The following is a 17,462-nucleotide window of genomic DNA, read 5'->3' as shown; positions in this document are numbered from 1 at the left end:
GCAAGGAATTTAGAGCATTTCTTCAGGGTATATACTAGATACTTGTTTCTCTCTAGTGAATGATATTCCTAATAAATTGGTCACAGGGATCCTATCTGCTAATGACAACACGGTTTTTCTATGGCCCAGGGCAAACGCCTTGTTGCTACTGCCACTGAGACTGATGGTTGCTGTCATTCCAGTTGCTGTCTATTCTGTATCTATCCATCTTTTCTATGATGGACATTATGAACATGATGACTTCTGAGGTTCTGCTACAGTAGTTTTCTTTTGTGAACTCTGCAACTAGCAAGTTGCAAATGGTTCCTGGACGCTTTAAGTGCACTTGTTTTTTCAAATTCTCACCTAGATATTATCAAAGGATTAAAAAAAGAATCTGGTTGTCATTGCTTCCACTCTGCTGGAAACATGGTGTTTCAAACTGCAGCTCTGTTTAGTTTTCTAAATAAGAGATGTTTTTATTCAGGGAACCTGAAACTGTTTTTCAAAAAACCACCAGCTTTTACTACATTGGTAGTGGAAATTACTGGCAAAGTTGAACTATACTTTGAGATAGAAACAAAAGGATTGATTTATTTAGTTTTGAGGCATATTTCTTTTGCCCATTAAGATGGAATTTTTGGGTGTTCAGGAGTCTTTTTCCAATAAGTAGTCACCTAGTTCAAGAGAAGCTCACTTCCTTGATGCTGCAAGGGAAAACTGCTTCATTGGTTGTGGTAAGCAGTGGTAGTGCTATGCAAGTCTGCATGGGTAGATTTCTGTACTGTCACTTAACTGTATTTTAAAAGCAAAGGTTGCAGAAAACTTTGACATCTTGTGTAGTACTTCAAGTCTTAAAAAGTTTCCACTGTGAACAATTTTTTTAATAAAAGTTAATGCATGTGGTACAGAACTGTGAATAGCTATTCATTAACAAATTTTAGTTTTCTTAAAATATGCAAAATACTTCTACAGAGTCCAGTGTTTGTGATTATTAGACTTTCTGTAAGGAATGAGTTACAGTCACTTTCAGAACTGTCATTCTTTTGCTGTGCATTAATACCTGGAACATATCCACTTAATGCATGATGTTTATGGACCATTTTAGTGATTAAAATGTCATGCAACATGTATTTGTCAAGTGGCATAACTGTGTTTGTCTGTTCTGTTTTTACTCTTCCATACTGTTTTGTGTAGTCCCTTTTTTTCATGGAGATGTTGAAATGCTGTTTAATTTGTGCAAATACAAATTAATCCTGTATTAATAAAGCTCTTTACTATGGTAATGGTGATTTTTTTTTTTTTTTAATGAAACAAAACATGCCTTTCAAAAATATTTCTGGGGCTTGTCTGAAGATTTTTACACAAAAGCGTAGCTATAATATGTACAAACCTTCTTAATAATAATAAAAAAAAGGCCTTTGTATCCTTATATGAAAGTCAGTAGCATATTTTGTCACGCGGGCATTTTGATGGATGTACCTTGAAACTTTTGCATCCCTGGAGCAGTACTGAAGTTTTCTTTCTAGTGGTTTGCCTTTGAGAGGGGTGTGGATAACACTAACTGGGTCTTGGGAAATCAGAAGGCAGTGGCTCAGACCTGTGCTAAATAACGCGGATTGCTTCAGTAACCGACTGCAATATCTTTTAGTCTGTGTAATGAAAACATTAATTGTTTCGTACTGATTTGCAATTGCTGTGGCTGATAAACAGGCTTAAATTAAAAAGCAAGAGTAGGCTATTAAAAGTTGCTTAGTTCTGACCACCATTCATATTGAGATTGAATTAAGTTCCTTTTCTTACAGTTGCGGTGGTGAAAAAGGGAGTACAGTATTATTCTTTGGAATGTTGCTGTTGAAACAAAAGCCTGTTAAATATTTTGCCCAACTACTGAAGCAATAAAATATATACCTCAAGGATCATCTTGAGGGAGGTGATCCTGCCTCTCCAGTCAACCTTGGTGAGGCCATGCCTGGAGTGCCGTATCCAGTTCTGGGATCCTGGAGCATCTCTCCTATGGGGAAAGGCTGAGAGAGGCTCCAGGGCCTGTTCAGCCTGGGGAACACAAGGCTGAGAGGGAATCTTGGTCAATGTGTAACTATCTGAAGGGAGAGTGTCGAGAGGATGAGGCCAGGCTCTTCTCGGTGGTGCCCAGTGATAGGACAGGAAGAAATTGGCACAGATGGAAGCACGTGAACTTCCCTCTGAACATGAGGAAAAACTTTACTGTGAAGGTCACTGAGTACTAGAACAGGTTGTCTGGAGAGGTTACGGAGTTTCCTTTCTTGGACATGTTCAGAAGCCATCTGGCCACAATCCTTAGAAACATATTCTAGGTGACTGTTTGGATAGGCTGGTTGAACTGCATGATTTCCAGAGGTTCCTTCTAATGTAATAATTAATCATTCAGAGTAATGAACACAGAATTTGAGCTATTTCTTAAAAAAAAAAAAAAATGGAATCCTTGGTCTGTGCTGGTGGATTCTTTAATTCAACTAATCTTTTTCCACTAAATATTTTTCCTTACACGTGTGTTTCCTCTTAATTTCCTTACTGCTTTTCTCTTTCTTTCTTTCTTTGTCAACTTACATCCTACACAGAATGAAGTCTGAAACTTGCAGTTAGGCTGCTGTAGCCCTAACATGCCAATTTCCATCCTCATATTGTTTGTTCTTTTGTTCATATGTTCTGCTCTTTGTCTATTTTATGGAAGAGTTGTGTGACAGTTGTTTAATAAATGCTGTAATGTTTTCCATTAATGACTGGTCCATATATGCCACAGAAATAGCTGTGATTGACAGTAAAAGAATTCTAACCATCAACCATGCATCAAGGAAACAGTTTTTCTTATGTTGTCCCTTAGACAAGAGGATGCAATAACCTTTGCTTATTGAGCTGACAAGTAAGAGTGGAGCTCACAAAACCAGGTCCAGATTTGAGGCTGAAGTGCGTGTGTGTGTTTTTGCTTACAGTAAGCTAAGGTGTGGGTATATATGCACACGGTAGCATACGTATAACAGCTATGCCAGTGTCAGTTTTTCTCAGATACTCATCTGAAGATGTAACTCAGATATGAAACGATCTTTGCAACAAAAATAATTTGCAAAGGAATGGACTCAGGAGTGTTCTAGCTTTTGTGAGTGTTTTTTCATTCAATTAGGATGGTGTGTAAGATGCATTATACAACTGTCAAGAACCGGTATTGGTTTATGAGCACATGAAACTTTAATCTTAATATGAAAATTGGAGGGAGCAATGCATGGACAATAGTTTACACACTGTGGAGGAGTGAAAGTTGAATCATTGTGTCAATGGGAGAGCTAGGTCCTTCCATATTTGAGTTCATGCTTCTTAGCTCGTTTTTCTTCTCTAATGTAATTAAAGCTGTAGATAGTGACCTATGAAAAGGTTTGGGTTTTTTTGTTGTCTTTTTTTTTAAATGAGATGGGAATAAGTAAAGAGATGTTTCCACCGCTAATGTATGCATAGTCTGTGGTATTTGCTGGCATTCGAATTGACTCCCTACTTGTCATAGCAAAACCTGAGATGTATTTATTACTTTTATTATGCTTTTGTAATACTCTCAGCTTTTTTAAGATAGGTGGCAATGAAATGACTAAAACTTTTTTCTTTTTTTCCCTAGAATAGTACCATTTAAAATAACTCTTGGTCAGTATTATAGTATTATTTCCAGATACTTCAGTTTGACGTTATTTGTTCTAAATTCAGAATTTTTAAAATGATCACGAAGAATTCTGTAGTGTTTTTAGAAATACAGAAATTTTATTGCCTTTAAGATGATAATGGTAGAATACAGATTAGAGATGAGAAATCCAAGAGGCAGTTTTTACTGCTTAGTTGTAGATAATTTGAACACAGATATTAGAGTAGCTAAGGGCAGTTAAGTATTTGTCCTAGCCTGAAGTGGCATGTCACCATGGAATTATTTTCCTAATTTACTAGCCAGAGACTGAAGCAAACAACATCAGAATAAAAAAGGGGAAAAAAAACTTACGAAATTTTATCAGCTAATTTACATTTTTGTAGTTGTTGCTTTCACTGAATACTTGCAGTATTTCCCAAGTACATTCGACTGATGTTCAAACTGATTTTCAGAATGGCAATTCCAGTCTCCTTGCTTAGGTTGTAGAAGCCCGAACTGGTGCAAAGGTCTGAATTTGGGAACACTTAACAGCTTTTAAAGCGTGCTGCGATTTCTCATCAGCCACGTGATATTTAGGGGATTTGGTTTTGTTGTTGCTCTAAGAGCCCTGGAACAGGCTGCCCAGGGAGGTTGTGGAGTCTCCTTCTCTGGAGATCTTCCAAACCCGCCTGGATGCCACCCTGTGCCACGTGCTCTAGGTGTCCCTGCTGGAGCAGGGGGGTTGGACTAGATGATCTCTACAGGTCCCTTCGAACCTCAACCACCCTGTGATTCTGTGACCTGCAAGCCAGAGCAGTTTTCCCACTGCCTCCCTGGCCTAGCTCAGCTCATTGCCTGTCTCCCCCGTATGCTGGGAGTGGGTGTCTGCACAGCGGCGTGGAGCAGGGCACCGAACCACTCGCAGCCCTGACCCGCTGCAGGGGCCACCACGAGGGCCCCGGGGGTGGAAGGCCTTGCCCTCGGTGGCCGCGGGGCCCTTGCCCGTCTGAACGCGCGCGGTTCTTCCGTTGTGCAGCACCTGGCGCTGGTGCTCAGGGTTTGCTTTGTGAGAAATGAAGTGGGGGGCTTTTTTCTTTCCCGTTTCCCTGTGGTTTGTTTTCAGTCTAGCAAAGCTGGCTGACTGCAGCAGCAGTGTGGGTTTGTTAGCAGCCAGAGGAGGGTAAGTTTGGGTGTGCTGTGGAGCTGTAGGGGAAAGCAGCAAGGAGATACAGCTGCTCCTGTTATATGTATGTGCTGCAAGGCTGCTTTCTGAAGAGAGGAGTGCTTCAGTGCTTGAATTCATTTTAGAGGAAAAACTTCTCAAGGATTTTTATGAGGATGTTGAAGGCTTCTTTTAGCAAATCTGTGAGGCCAGAGAGAAGCAGTCTAGTTACTTGCCAGGTGTCTGTTTATTCCTGTCATCTTAACAATTCCTTATTGTTAGGAAATTACTTGAAGTCTAGTAATACTTTTATATACTTGATGAGAGGTTTTTCAATTAGTATTCCTAATGATTACCCAGAGCTGTCCAGAATGAGCATGTCTGTCTATAAATTTTATTACACTCTTGAGACATCTGTGCTGGCTATATGAGACTGGAACAAGTCAACTTCTCTGCTCTTTGCAACAAACATTCCACATTTCTTGTCCGTCGTGGAATTAGGTTAAATGAAGTAGTACCTGTCAGATTGGAAACGGAATGGTTTATTTTCTGCCCATAAGAAATGTATCTTTAAGCGGTGTTGCATGCTTTATCAAATCCTACCTTTTTTTTTTCTAATTTTGCTGACTCTCCCCAATATTTATGGATTTATTCTTGCAACTAACTTTTTCTTTCCACATAGGCTCGTGTTTTCTTTTGAAGCTTTAGGTGAAATCTATAGTTAGTTTTTTTAAAAAAAAAAAAAAAAAACTAGTAGGTGAATGTAGTCATTCCTATGCTTGCACCAAGATCTCACTTTAAGTCCCTCCAGCAACTTAAGTATATATATGTATGTATATATGCAAACATGTATCATAAATTTCTTTTTAGTTCTCTTCTGGTTTCCTTGAGAAGCAGGTTACTTGCTAGACTTGGCAGGCATATGTGAAATGATGAACTGGAACAGTTCATTGCTATACAGTGCACAGATACCAACATTCCTATTGTTCATGTCAAACTTGTACGATGTGTGTTCAAAACTGAATTTTGGGTCTTCCATCTTGCAGTGATCTCCAAGTGAGATCATTTACAAGGTCTAATTTCAGAAAGTATTAGCCTTAAATCAGTCAAGTGTGTTTGTTTCCTCTTATTTTGTAATGTAAGAGGATGCACCCAGTATTCTAGCTAGCAATACCTTCTCAACAACATAAAATTTTTCTGTAGTAGTGTTCATCTGTTTTTCTGGCTGGCTGATAAGTCTTTTCTATGTTATATTATTTATGAGAAGTTTATGCTTAGTCTTCTCTGACATCTTTATTAATTGCTTTAATTCGTAAAAAGAAAATATCTTTGGAGGAAGAAAAAGGCCCACCTTCCCTCTTCTCCCTCCCCCAGCCTCCCTCCAGTACATACAGGTTTTGAAGGTTACTGATCAAATGCACTTAATTTTTAACAGCTTATTGCTGAAAATAGTGATACTTGTTTTCCTCCTGTATCATTTAAATAGGAGATCAAAGCTAGCTTGTGAAAAGTGAACTATATGCGTATACCTCAATTATTGCTCTAAAGCAACTATTTTACTATTCTTAAATTTGTCCAATATTTTAGTGATATATTTTTTTAATTTATCTATATACAATGATAACTACTTTAAGTTGATACTTTTTATGGCAAATATTTTAAGTTGATACTTTTTTTTATATGTAGGTTTCTACAATCCAAGAACTTGTTACTGGTTATGAAGCCTCCTTGAAAACCTGTGACCTTTTTAGTTCATGTGGTAAGTTTCTATAAACTTATGTTAATTTGTACTATGGATACTAATACTGTTTTAAAGCAGTTAGCAGTAATTGTTGGAGTGCTGCTGTTTTTTTTGCAAGAAAATAACCATTACAGCTTTTGGTAAGTGACTACATAACTGCAAATACTTGATAAATTTTTCCCGTGCTTTCTTTGTCTATGTTTTTCCAATGACGTCTTCAGCCTTACAGGTTACTGTAATTTTGTGCTTTGTTGCAGAAAATGGAGAAAAAGAGCCCCCAACGACACTGCTTTGGGTTCGGTATTTCCTCGCGCAGCACTTTGACAAACTTGGCCAGTGTTCTTTGGCTTTGGATTACATTAATGCTGCAATTGCAAGCACTCCAACATTAATAGAACTGTTCTATTTAAAAGCAAAAATTTACAAGGTAAAAAGCTCACTTAGACTTTTGGAGTAAATATTTTTTTTTTTAAAAAAGATCCTATTAAATTATATTAAACTAGTGTGAATGTGTGGATAGTTATTTTTTTACTCTGCAAGGATTGTGGGCATTGGTCTGGCGTGGGATTTTTTATGTGCACTTTTTTGTTAGCAAGAAAATGGAAACCCTTTTGTTTTGTTAGATTTTGCAGAGAAAGTCACAACTTGTGGCAAATGGTTATTTTGAAAAAATCCTTGGAGGGTGTTGAGAAGGAGAGAGAAATAAAAGTACAGCAGTTTTGTTATGTTTTTAGTGGAGAAATACCACTAACTGTAGATTTCAGTGTTGAAGTCAAAATCAGGTTTATACCAAAAGTTAACTCTTCGCATTCTCTCAAATAGCATGTAGGTAATCTCAAGGAAGCTGCCAAATGGATGGATGAAGCACAGTCTTTGGATACTGCAGACAGATTTATCAATTCTAAATGTGCAAAATACATGCTGCGGGCAAATATGGTGAAAGATGCAGAGGAGATGTGTTCTAAATTCACTAGGGTAAGGTAGATTGCTAATGAAAAGAATTCCTTTGTTTACCTCTGATGCTCTATTTTTTACTTTTCTAATTTTATCTATGTAAAAAAAATGTGCATTGCTAAGAAATGCTTATCATAACTTGCATCTGATAGTAACTATATGTAGAGACCCAGTAAATATTGAATAGTTGTACAAAATTGCTTTTCCAGAAATATTTTTGCAGTGCCGTAATTTTAAGTACCTCTCTAGAAACATGTCTCATAGATACTGTGCAAAGCCTGCTGTTTTCCAGCCTGAGCTAACAGCACAGGAATGTGGAAGCTATATATCTGTTATGATTTAACTTCAACATACATGTAACTTGGCCTGGAGCATTTCGTTCTTTAGTGCTCTAGAATAAAATTTCATGAAGAAAATCAATTCTTACAGTGCAGGATAAGCACTTTATATAATCATTTTGACTTTGAACAAACTTTAGATAGCTCATGATTCCATAATATTTATGTAACTAAATATGAAGACAGCTAGTTGGTGAGATTTCCTGATGCACATGCGTAGATTGAACTCCCTAATTCTTCTTTATTTCAAGTGAGAAACACATAAAAGTGAATTAGAGCTTTCTGGTTATTAGAAGAAAACCTTGAAAATTTAACTACTGGAATTCAACATGTGTGGCTGAACTGCCACAGCAAGAAACACAACCTTAGCATAGGTGCCTACAGTAAAATAGGAAAAATCCCTTCTTAAACAATTTATATGAAAAATTAAAAGCATATGGAACATTTTTTTTTTCCCCTCTAATACTAAAAACTGCTTCGAGCATCTAGTGGTCAGCATTCTTGATAATGTTTACTTGGCTTTCAATTTAATTGTTCTTAATCTAGAACATTGGAATTGTAAAGAAAAAAATCACAGGTATCTCTTTCACCTCTTACGTCCTCCTCCCATGTAAAGTTTAATTCTAACTTTAGTTATTTAGACTAGGTAAAAAGTTCTTAAAAAAAAAAAAAAAGACTAAACCAAGTTTTCAGGCTACAGGACAAAACAATAAGTGTTTTTTGGGGTTTTTAGGCTAGTGGATGCAACTTCTCTAACAAAGGGGAAAAAAAGTTAGCTAAATATTACGATTTTCAAAAACCGTATTTTCTGCTTTCAAGTTATAAAACTAGCATTGCCTGTATAAGCACGAGTTAACTGAAAGAGAGAAAGGAGAGAGACTTACCCGGTTCAGATAATAATTTATCAAGAGTTTTAAATCTCCTTGTGTGTGTTTTCAGGAGCATAAGACTCTTTACAGGTGCTGCTCTCAGTAGTTGGGAGTTTTCAGCTGATTTGTGTTGTATTCCAAGTAGGCTGTTAGGAGGAAACAATCCTACAACTGAAACTAGTAGTCAGACCTGAAAGGAGAAGCTGCTAAATTGTAATGACAAAAAGTGATAGTGACACTTATTTCAGGAAGGGACATCTGCTATGGAAAACCTGAATGAGATGCAGTGCATGTGGTTCCAGACTGAATGTGCTGCAGCCTATCAAAGGCTAGGGAAGTATGGCGATGCCTTGAAAAAATGCCATGAAGTAGAAAGGGTAAGTAGGTATTTTCCTCCAATATTTCTTATATGTTAATTAACATACTTGCTGATGTGATCAGCGTGACTTTTTTCGTATAGAAAATTTCCAGAATAATAATAATTTTTAAAATAGGCTAGAAATCAATGTTTTAATATTCTGTAGTCTTAATATTCTGTATACTAGATCTCCTTGCTATTATTTGTAAAATTGTTACTTGAAGTAAAGATTGAGCGTAAAATGTCACATCTTGTGTCTAAAAAACAATTTGTACATGGACTTTATGTATGGCTGTCTTGCCAATTGTTTTTATCAGAACAATCACATTTTGGTGTTTTTAAGTGTCTTTTAATAATATTCTAGTTTTTGTGAACAAAAGGAGAATTTCCTGGGTGTGTTTTTCCCTGATTACAGCCTCTCTTGGACAATCAATATTTTCAGAATATTCCTATGCTTGTTCAATATCGTCTGTAAATAACTGTCAGTTGTTACTTTATTATCCATTTTTAATTAAATGGAGGTGAAGTAAGCCAGGGCAATGCCTAAGACGTTTTTATTTGTTTTCTTCTTTAAAGCATTTTTTTGAAATAACAGATGATCAATTTGACTTCCACACGTACTGCATGAGAAAGATGACTCTCCGTGCCTACGTAGACCTTTTGAGATTAGAAGATGTGCTCAGGAAACATACCTTCTATTTCAAGGCTGCTCGTTCAGCAATTGAAATCTACTTGAAGCTACATGATAATCCTCTTACTAATGAAAGTAAAGAACAAGAAGTGAATTCAGGTACCTAAACCGTAATCGACGCTCATGTTTGATACAAATATAAACTTACATAGCTATGTGCTGTAGAATCAGTAATGGTTGTACACAAGATTTTCCATTTTCTGGCTCTCTACAGCTTGATTAGCAACTGAAAAGAGATCATGGATAACGTGTTATGTCCTTCCTGTACTGTTCTTGTCTCACCATCTTGTAAAACTAGTGCAAGAATGAACCTAGTTGAAACGCTTGGGAAAGCGTGGCATTTCAGCATCTAAGGAGGAAGAGTTCAGCTGAATACAGCCATTTATCAAAGGTTCATTTAACCAAGAGATAGTTAAGTGTCATAAAAAATAATTACGAACCCAATAGGTGTAATTCATGGGAAAGCAATCCGAGTTGTTTTAAGAATTGGGTTTTGATCAAATGTATTTAATTCACCTATAATCCAGCAATGCAAGAGCACTGCATAGCAATTTATTATTTTTTCCACATATAAAAATTCATAATTTTCACATACATCTGTGTGATTTAAGTCCTAAAGTTAAGTGTATATTAGCAAGATTAATACATTTGAGAAATCATGTGAAACTAGTATTAAATGTAAAGCGTAATTTCTTAGAAAATCCCTTGCGTAGTGTATAAGTTTGAGAACATTGTAAATGTGTTGGTTCTTTGTTTCTTTTAAGTTAAATAATTGCATTTCCTAGTTGCTGTCACTGGTGCCATATTTAAGGTTATACAATCACTGCAACACTCAGAAAATGTTGATAAAAGGGACAAAATTCATATATGGCTACTTGTAAAGGGAAGGAGAGTTGACATGGGGAAAACAAGTTACACTAAACCCTTAATGTTACCAGGGAAATCTTATCTTTCCTTCAGAGATAAATAATAAATATTTCTGTATTTGTCATGTATGTAGGTATATAAAAACATGCATATACACAGCACGATACAGTTGGCATTCTCTTATTCAATTTCATTTAGACTTTTTTTTGTATGTAATGTAAGATACGTGTGTGACAAGACCATTAAAGTTCTTCCTAGGAGAGGAAGAACTTTAAAAGTAATGTCACTTATTCAAGTGTTCTGAACTGGGGTTAGGTAGATTTATCCATAGGGAAACACAGCACTGTGGTGCTGGGGTGAAGAAGGGGTCTGCTTTTCCTCACTTCCCTATCTCAGGACACTGGATGGCCCCAGCACAGGCCTGGTGGAGATAAGTGATGCCATCATAGCTCCAAAAAGATGCGTCAGTCCCCAGTAGCACGTTCTTCTCTTCCATGCCCGCATCATTGGCACAGCTCAGGTTCTCACTGAAGCACTAAAGACTGGCAGAAACTGGTGTTAATCCAGCAAAACAAGTCAGATCAATGTGACAGCAAGGAAGAGAGAGATGGGGCTGAATGAGGAGGCTGCAGGTTCCCCGCTTTTACATGGTTTTGCAGGAAAGTTTCATTCTGCTCAATCATGTTTCACTTTTCCCACAACTGCTTGTTAAACACTTTTCGTCATCTGTGTGTTATACGGTCTAAATCTGTACACAGCAAGCAACCCAACCTCTCTTATAATGGCCCTATTATTATATAGTAGAATATTTTAGCTCCCTCCCTCCCCAAACAATATCACAGTTTTTGATTGTGTCCAGTTAGCTATGCCCTAGACTCTGCAGAAAATAGAGGTTGTTCTGTACTGTATACTTGGCTGTATATTGATTGCATAGGCACCCTCATAAAAGATAATACACTTTAATACAGAATGTAAGTTAGTCATGCTGTTTCTACTTATTAGAATGGAGAACTTAATATTATCTTTGAGAAAACCACTTTCTATTTTGCGCAGGTAAAACTTGTTGTATAGATATATTAACTTAACATAGTAGTTAACCTTTCATATAGATGAGACTTATATAAGAACTTTATTAATAAAAATACACAAGAAAGTGTTGTGTAAACAGTAATCCAGTAGTAATAGTGGATTATGCAGTGCTGTAGTCTGGCAAGTGTAAAAAAAATGGAAAGGAAATTGCTGTAAAAGTATGTATTTTTCATGCCAGGAGAAGGAGCATAGTGGCATCTGCATGTTTAAGTTTTTTTTTTTTTTTTTTTTTTTTTTGTGGAATGGAATACCAGTTCTCTAGTAATATAGATTATTTGCTGCCTTAATCTGTAGAAAATCTCTCAGCCAAAGAACTGAAGAAAATGCTTAGCAAGCAAAGAAGAGCACAAAAGAAAGCAAAACTTGAAGAGGAAAGAAAACATGCAGAAAGAGAACGACAACAAAAGAATCAAAAGAAAAAGCGAGATGAAGAGGAGGAGGAAACTAGTGGACCCAGGGAAGAGCTAGTTCCTGAAAAACTGGAAAGGGTTAGTATGGAGTTATTCCTTATGTTGAGCTCATGCCATTGCCATAAGATTACCTGTAGTACAGGAAGGAATTCATCAGTCTTGCAAAATCATTTGTGCATGCAAAAAGTCTATTTCTACTTATACTGAAAAGCACAATTTTTCTTCTAGATCATTCAATTTTTGTACTAATAATGAGATTGTTACTGTAAATTTGTGAACATTCTAGGCTTGCTCATTAAAATAGAAACTGAACAAAAGTTAATTCCTTCCCAAATTACTCTGTTGGTTTTCATGTGTAGTAAAAAAAGGAAAAAGGAACAGAATCTGTCCTCAAAGAAATTCTTCAAATTCTATTTTCTCTATCAGAACAATTTCTGAAGGTCAAGCTTGCTGTCAAGTGGTCATATTTAATTGTTTCCTAAATGCTGAATTTTAATATAGCTAATCAAATTACACAGCAGTACCACATTTCCCAGTGATGCTGCCTTTTTCAGGATGAGAAGTTGACAAAATGTTTTCAGATCTGGGTGTTCAAATAATTTTTTTTTGAATCACTTTAATTCAGAAAGCTATCAGCAGTTCACATTTAGTCTCTGGTTTAAATTGTTTTCATATTGGAAACTGTCTTCAGTCTGTGTGTTTTTCTGAAATTTATTTTAGGCTTAACTTTATCTTTGTTTTTATTAAAACAGGTAGAAAATCCATTAGAGGAAGCAATTAAGTTCCTTATACCACTTAAGAATCTTATTGGAGATAACATAGACACACATTTATTAGCATTTGAAATATACTTTAGAAAAGGTAAAGTATTTCATAGTTTTATTTTTCACTCTACAGACTTTTAATTCTTCAAGGCAGCTTGTATTTTAGAGCTTTAGTTTAAAATTGACGCTTTGAATGGATACTTCCTTTGCTGACTGAAGCAAAGACTTGAATCATATCAAGCATTAATAGAGGGGGTATTTGGGAAAACTCACAATGACAGATTGTTTTTGTTAAGCCACCAATAGGTTACTTAAAAAAACTAAGGGTAAAGCAATTTGGTAATATGTACTAATAAATGCTGTAGGAAGCAATATTTACTTTTAGGGTGGATTTAAGCATCTAGGAAAACAACAACAACAAAAACAAAATGTTACTTATGCAGCGTTGCTATACAGTTTGAGCAGTAGAGAATTCCGTTAAGTATTTTGGATTGTAAAAGTGCATCTTTCCAGCTCTGTGGAGGCCTTGATGTTTCTAATGTTTGTGCTAGATTTGCTAAATAAAATAGTACAGAGTTGTAAGTAGTTATGTATGCTTAGTCTCTCAGTATGATTTTTGTTTTCCGTTCTCACAGGAAAGTTTCTGTTAATGCTACAGTCTGTCAAAAGAGCTTTTGCTATCAACAGCAATAACCCGTGGCTACACGAATGCTTGATTAAATTCTCTAAAGCTGGTATGTTTGTAGGTAATATGTATGTGTGTGTGTATATATAGGAATATGAAAAGTGAAATATGTTCAGGGACATAACTAGGTGTTACTTAATGCAGAAATACTCTTCAAAAACAAGCTTACAGGCAGACAGGTAAAAATATATGATTTTTTAGGTACTTACTAAGAAAATAGTGGGTGTGCTATGCAATGTCCCATGTATGTTCCTCCACTAATCCAGCAGGTGGTAGATAATTCCTAGTGTTCATACTTTGTATTTTCAGAGGAATAGGGGTTTCTAAGTTCCTTTGAGCTTTAACAAGTTTTAAGAAAGGCTGATATGGGAGAAAGATTCTGACTGAAGCCAAGCATGCATTATGAACTTGTGTTAGGTAACAAAACCTGTGTGACAGCTACTATGACTGCTTTATCTCCATCTGTTTGTATTTAAGGACTTAAACCAGTGTAATTCCATAAATGCTTGTCCTCCTGTATGTTAAATGCAATTAGACTTTTAGAAGTTTGTTACTAATTGTTGTGACATAGAAAAAAAACTACATAGAAAATGAGCAAGCACTCTAAAGATTATAATTGTTTAAATGTAGTACCCTGTGTGCTCTGAGGAAGCATTAGCAAATCTTTTGCTTTATTTGGTAACATGAATCAGTTTAGATTTAAAGCCTTCAAGATTTTTCTTAGGAAAATAATAAAATCGGCACATGAGACAGAGTTAAAGTAAGATGGCAGTATATTTCTTGCTGACTTCATTCCAAAATAGGTGATTTTGAAATAAAATCACTCTGAATAGCAGCATGTTTTTCCTCTGTGTAGGTATATATATTTTTGAATAATATTCTTTTTGTTCATGTGTGTGTGTATATAATCAGAATCAAACATCAATTTGATGTTATTCCACACAGCAAAACTTGTTGACATTAACCCTACTTTGAACTCTCACTTTTGCTTCTGCATACAAGCTCAGAAAAAAAGTATTTTTTAGCAGTGATTATTTCATTGTTTTCTGATGTCATTTAAATGTCTTTTTTTCTCTCCTTCTTAAATTATCTCTTCTAGTATCTGATCATAGTAACCTCCCTGAAATTGTGAACAAGGTCCTAACTCAAGAAATGCAGAAAATTTTTGTTAATAAAAACTTGGAAAGTTTTAATGAAGAGTTTCTCAAACACAATGCTACCTCCATTCAGCACCAGCTGTCAGGTTTGTTTAATATTTTAATGCTCTTGAAAATTAGATTAAGTGATTCAAATGTGTATCTTCTCTGCACTTAACAATCATACATCATACATAAACTGGAATGAGCTAGAGCTGCTGATTTGCTTTTTTCTGTATGTTTTTACCATGTTAAAATATTATTTTTAATTAGCTGCATAAGGAACCTACCTCTTGACTCCAAAAAGCATGATTAAACTACCAAATCACTACAAGTAATCAACTATAGAAGCACCATCTTCCCTCCTGTTGAAGCTTCCAGTATTGAAATAATTAGAAAATATAAATTGTAAATGTTTAACCCTTCTGACACAAAAGATTTTTGTTATAATAAGCAATGCTTTTGCCTGATCAGCTGGGATGTTTCTGTTCCTGATCATGCCTTTGTCATGTAGCAATAGCATGAATAAAAATGTAATGGCAAACTTATTACTTGATCTTTGGTTTTCTACTCTGTAGACAATAATGAAAAATGGAAATAAAATGCACTTGTGCTTCTTGTTTAAAAGAGCTATGAAGAGCTCTTGGAATTGATTGAAAGGAAGTTAGAATTGAATAAAAGTTATGTCAGCTGAGAAGGTGGTAGAAAAAAATGCCACTCTACAGCTGGGAAGCAAGAAAAAAGCTTTGTATTTATCAGTCACTTAGACTGCCTGCAGTAGCACAAAGCTCACTAAGGTTTGTAAAAGCTACCTGGGCTTCATCTAGAATTACTAGGAAAAGTTAGCTCCCAAGGATTGTTTATCTTGGAAGAGGCTTAGATCTCCTACCCCAAACAGGCAAAACCTGTTAAAAAGATTCCAGGTGTGCTGCTCCAAGACAGCACCTGGATGAAAAATCCTTGTGCCCCTTTCCTCTGAAATTGGGGATTGGTCAAGTCAGATACAGACACCTCAGCAGGTAGTTGCTCCCTGATTCTTACGGGTGTGTTCTACTTGGTTTCTTTTGTTATCTTCTCGAGCATAATAAAGTTAGACGTTTAGCTGGCTGGCTGTTTTCCAGGTTCTAACTTCCTATACTGTGTTACTATGGAAAAATGCACACTATGTTGTAGAAATTGTACAGGTTTAAGGCTGTTCAAATTCTTAGAAATTTGGCTTCACACTGGTTAAATCTGTAATGCTTTGGGGAAGAGCCCAAACTAGCCATGGGCAGTGGTGGCACCCATGTTGGTGACACCAGGGGCTGCTCACATTCAGTGGAGATGAGGGACATAAGTGTGTAACAGCCCCTTGCTCTGGGGTTAGTTCCTTCCTGATTTTCACTAAAACTCTAGTCCCCATTTGTTCCCGCTGCCTGTCAATTAATACACGATTGGATCTCAGTGATGAGTTCACTTAACTCCAGGACTTTTCAAAAGAATTTAGAGCACTTCTGGGAAAATGTCTTTTAATGGCTTCCTGATTTGTAGGCTGGATTTCATTTTGCTAGCTGGTTTAAAGGGCTCAGTAATCAACATGCTCTTTACATTTATTTCCTTAATGTTTTGACCATGTCATCAGTAAAGTGAGCCTTTTTGCTTTTGCAGCAGCAGATTCTTGTGTTACTCTAGTAGGAAACTACAGAATGACTTTTAATTACCTTAATTTAAAATAATAAGGGAGGAAAAGATGCATCAAAAAAGTCTTAATTTGCATTCATGTATGATTTTTCAGATTCCATGTGTGTATGTGCAGTGTCATATTTAGCAGTGCTACTATCTCAGTGCTGTTTCCTTTCTTGTGATAGGTGCAAAGATGATGTATTTCCTGGACAAATCAAGACAAGAAAAAGCAATTGCTATTGCTACAAGATTGGATAAAAATATGAGAGACAAAAATGTGAAGGTAAAGACAGTTATATTTAGAACAAAAAGTATATATGATCTTAAATAGTGTGTACTTAAGTACATGGCCTTTGAGTGATGTTAGTATTATTTGCATGAACAATTCTATTAAATTTTGTTTTTCTGTAAGTAACTATGATATCTAAATACCAACAGAGCACCTGAATTTGCTCATGCCAGTTTTTGGCTCTTATTTCTGATAATAAGATAATTTTAATTTGCATTTATTAGCTCTTCCTTTTGTTTCCTTAGACATTAACAAAGGTTTCTGAGGCGCTGCTTGACGGCAGCTTTGGGAGCTGCCCCACTCAATGTGAAGAATACCAAGCAGCATGTCATAAACTGTTTCCTTTCACATCTGCCTTCATGCCTGCCACAAACGAGGAGGACAGCAGCATTTCACCCGTGAACCACACGGCCCTCAACCACGACGTGCTCTCCAATGAGGTCTGAGGGCGCGTGGGCACCTCTCCGCGCCCCTGCCCGCGTCCCCGTGCGCACCAACATGCAAAACTGGCTCATTACATGCAGACTGGCTAGGTACACATCAGGGTTACTTCTCCAGGTTGTATTAAAATGTCTTTGACGAGTATAAAATGAAATGTTTGGGTAGCTAAATGAAATGGAGTATGCTATTAGATTGTTATTTTTTTCTCCCAACAGAAAACTGCCAATATTTATGTAAACATCCTTAATCAGCATTTTTCATGTTTATACTTGTACAGTTGTAAGTCTTTTAATATTTCATCAGCCTTCTCCCGCAGAAAAAGATTTATGGATGTTAAAGACTGCTTTCACCTAAGTGTTGCTATGTATACATATACATGTGATG

At 36.2% G+C, this 17,462-nt stretch overlaps 1 protein-coding gene across 2 annotated transcripts in view; it reads left to right on the top strand.

The window, feature by feature from the left end:
• The window catches only part of NAA16 (N-alpha-acetyltransferase 16, NatA auxiliary subunit), a 66,345-nt gene extending 49,262 nt beyond the window's left edge, over nt 1-17,083 (top strand). For both annotated transcript variants that reach the window (XM_088530940.1, XM_088530939.1), the window contains 11 exons: nt 6,471-6,543; nt 6,783-6,952; nt 7,348-7,500; nt 8,935-9,063; nt 9,621-9,834; nt 11,986-12,179; nt 12,854-12,962; nt 13,501-13,599; nt 14,650-14,793; nt 16,534-16,631; nt 16,883-17,083. In XM_088530940.1, coding sequence (XP_088387066.1) covers nt 6,471-6,543; nt 6,783-6,952; nt 7,348-7,500; nt 8,935-9,063; nt 9,621-9,834; nt 11,986-12,179; nt 12,854-12,962; nt 13,501-13,599; nt 14,650-14,793; nt 16,534-16,631; nt 16,883-17,083 — 1,584 coding nt within the window. The remainder of the gene's footprint in view (nt 1-6,470; nt 6,544-6,782; nt 6,953-7,347; nt 7,501-8,934; nt 9,064-9,620; nt 9,835-11,985; nt 12,180-12,853; nt 12,963-13,500; nt 13,600-14,649; nt 14,794-16,533; nt 16,632-16,882) is intronic.
• Nucleotides 17,084-17,462: the final 379 nt, after the last annotated feature.

This window comes from Tinamus guttatus, unplaced genomic scaffold (genome assembly GCF_059628265.1).
Source record: "Tinamus guttatus ecotype Peru unplaced genomic scaffold, ASM5962826v1 Tinamus_guttatus_pri_ptg000394l, whole genome shotgun sequence".
Lineage (NCBI taxonomy): Eukaryota > Metazoa > Chordata > Aves > Tinamiformes > Tinamidae > Tinamus > Tinamus guttatus.
The sequence above is the reverse complement of the archived record's forward strand: the minus strand, read 5'-3'. Positions and strand labels throughout refer to the sequence as shown.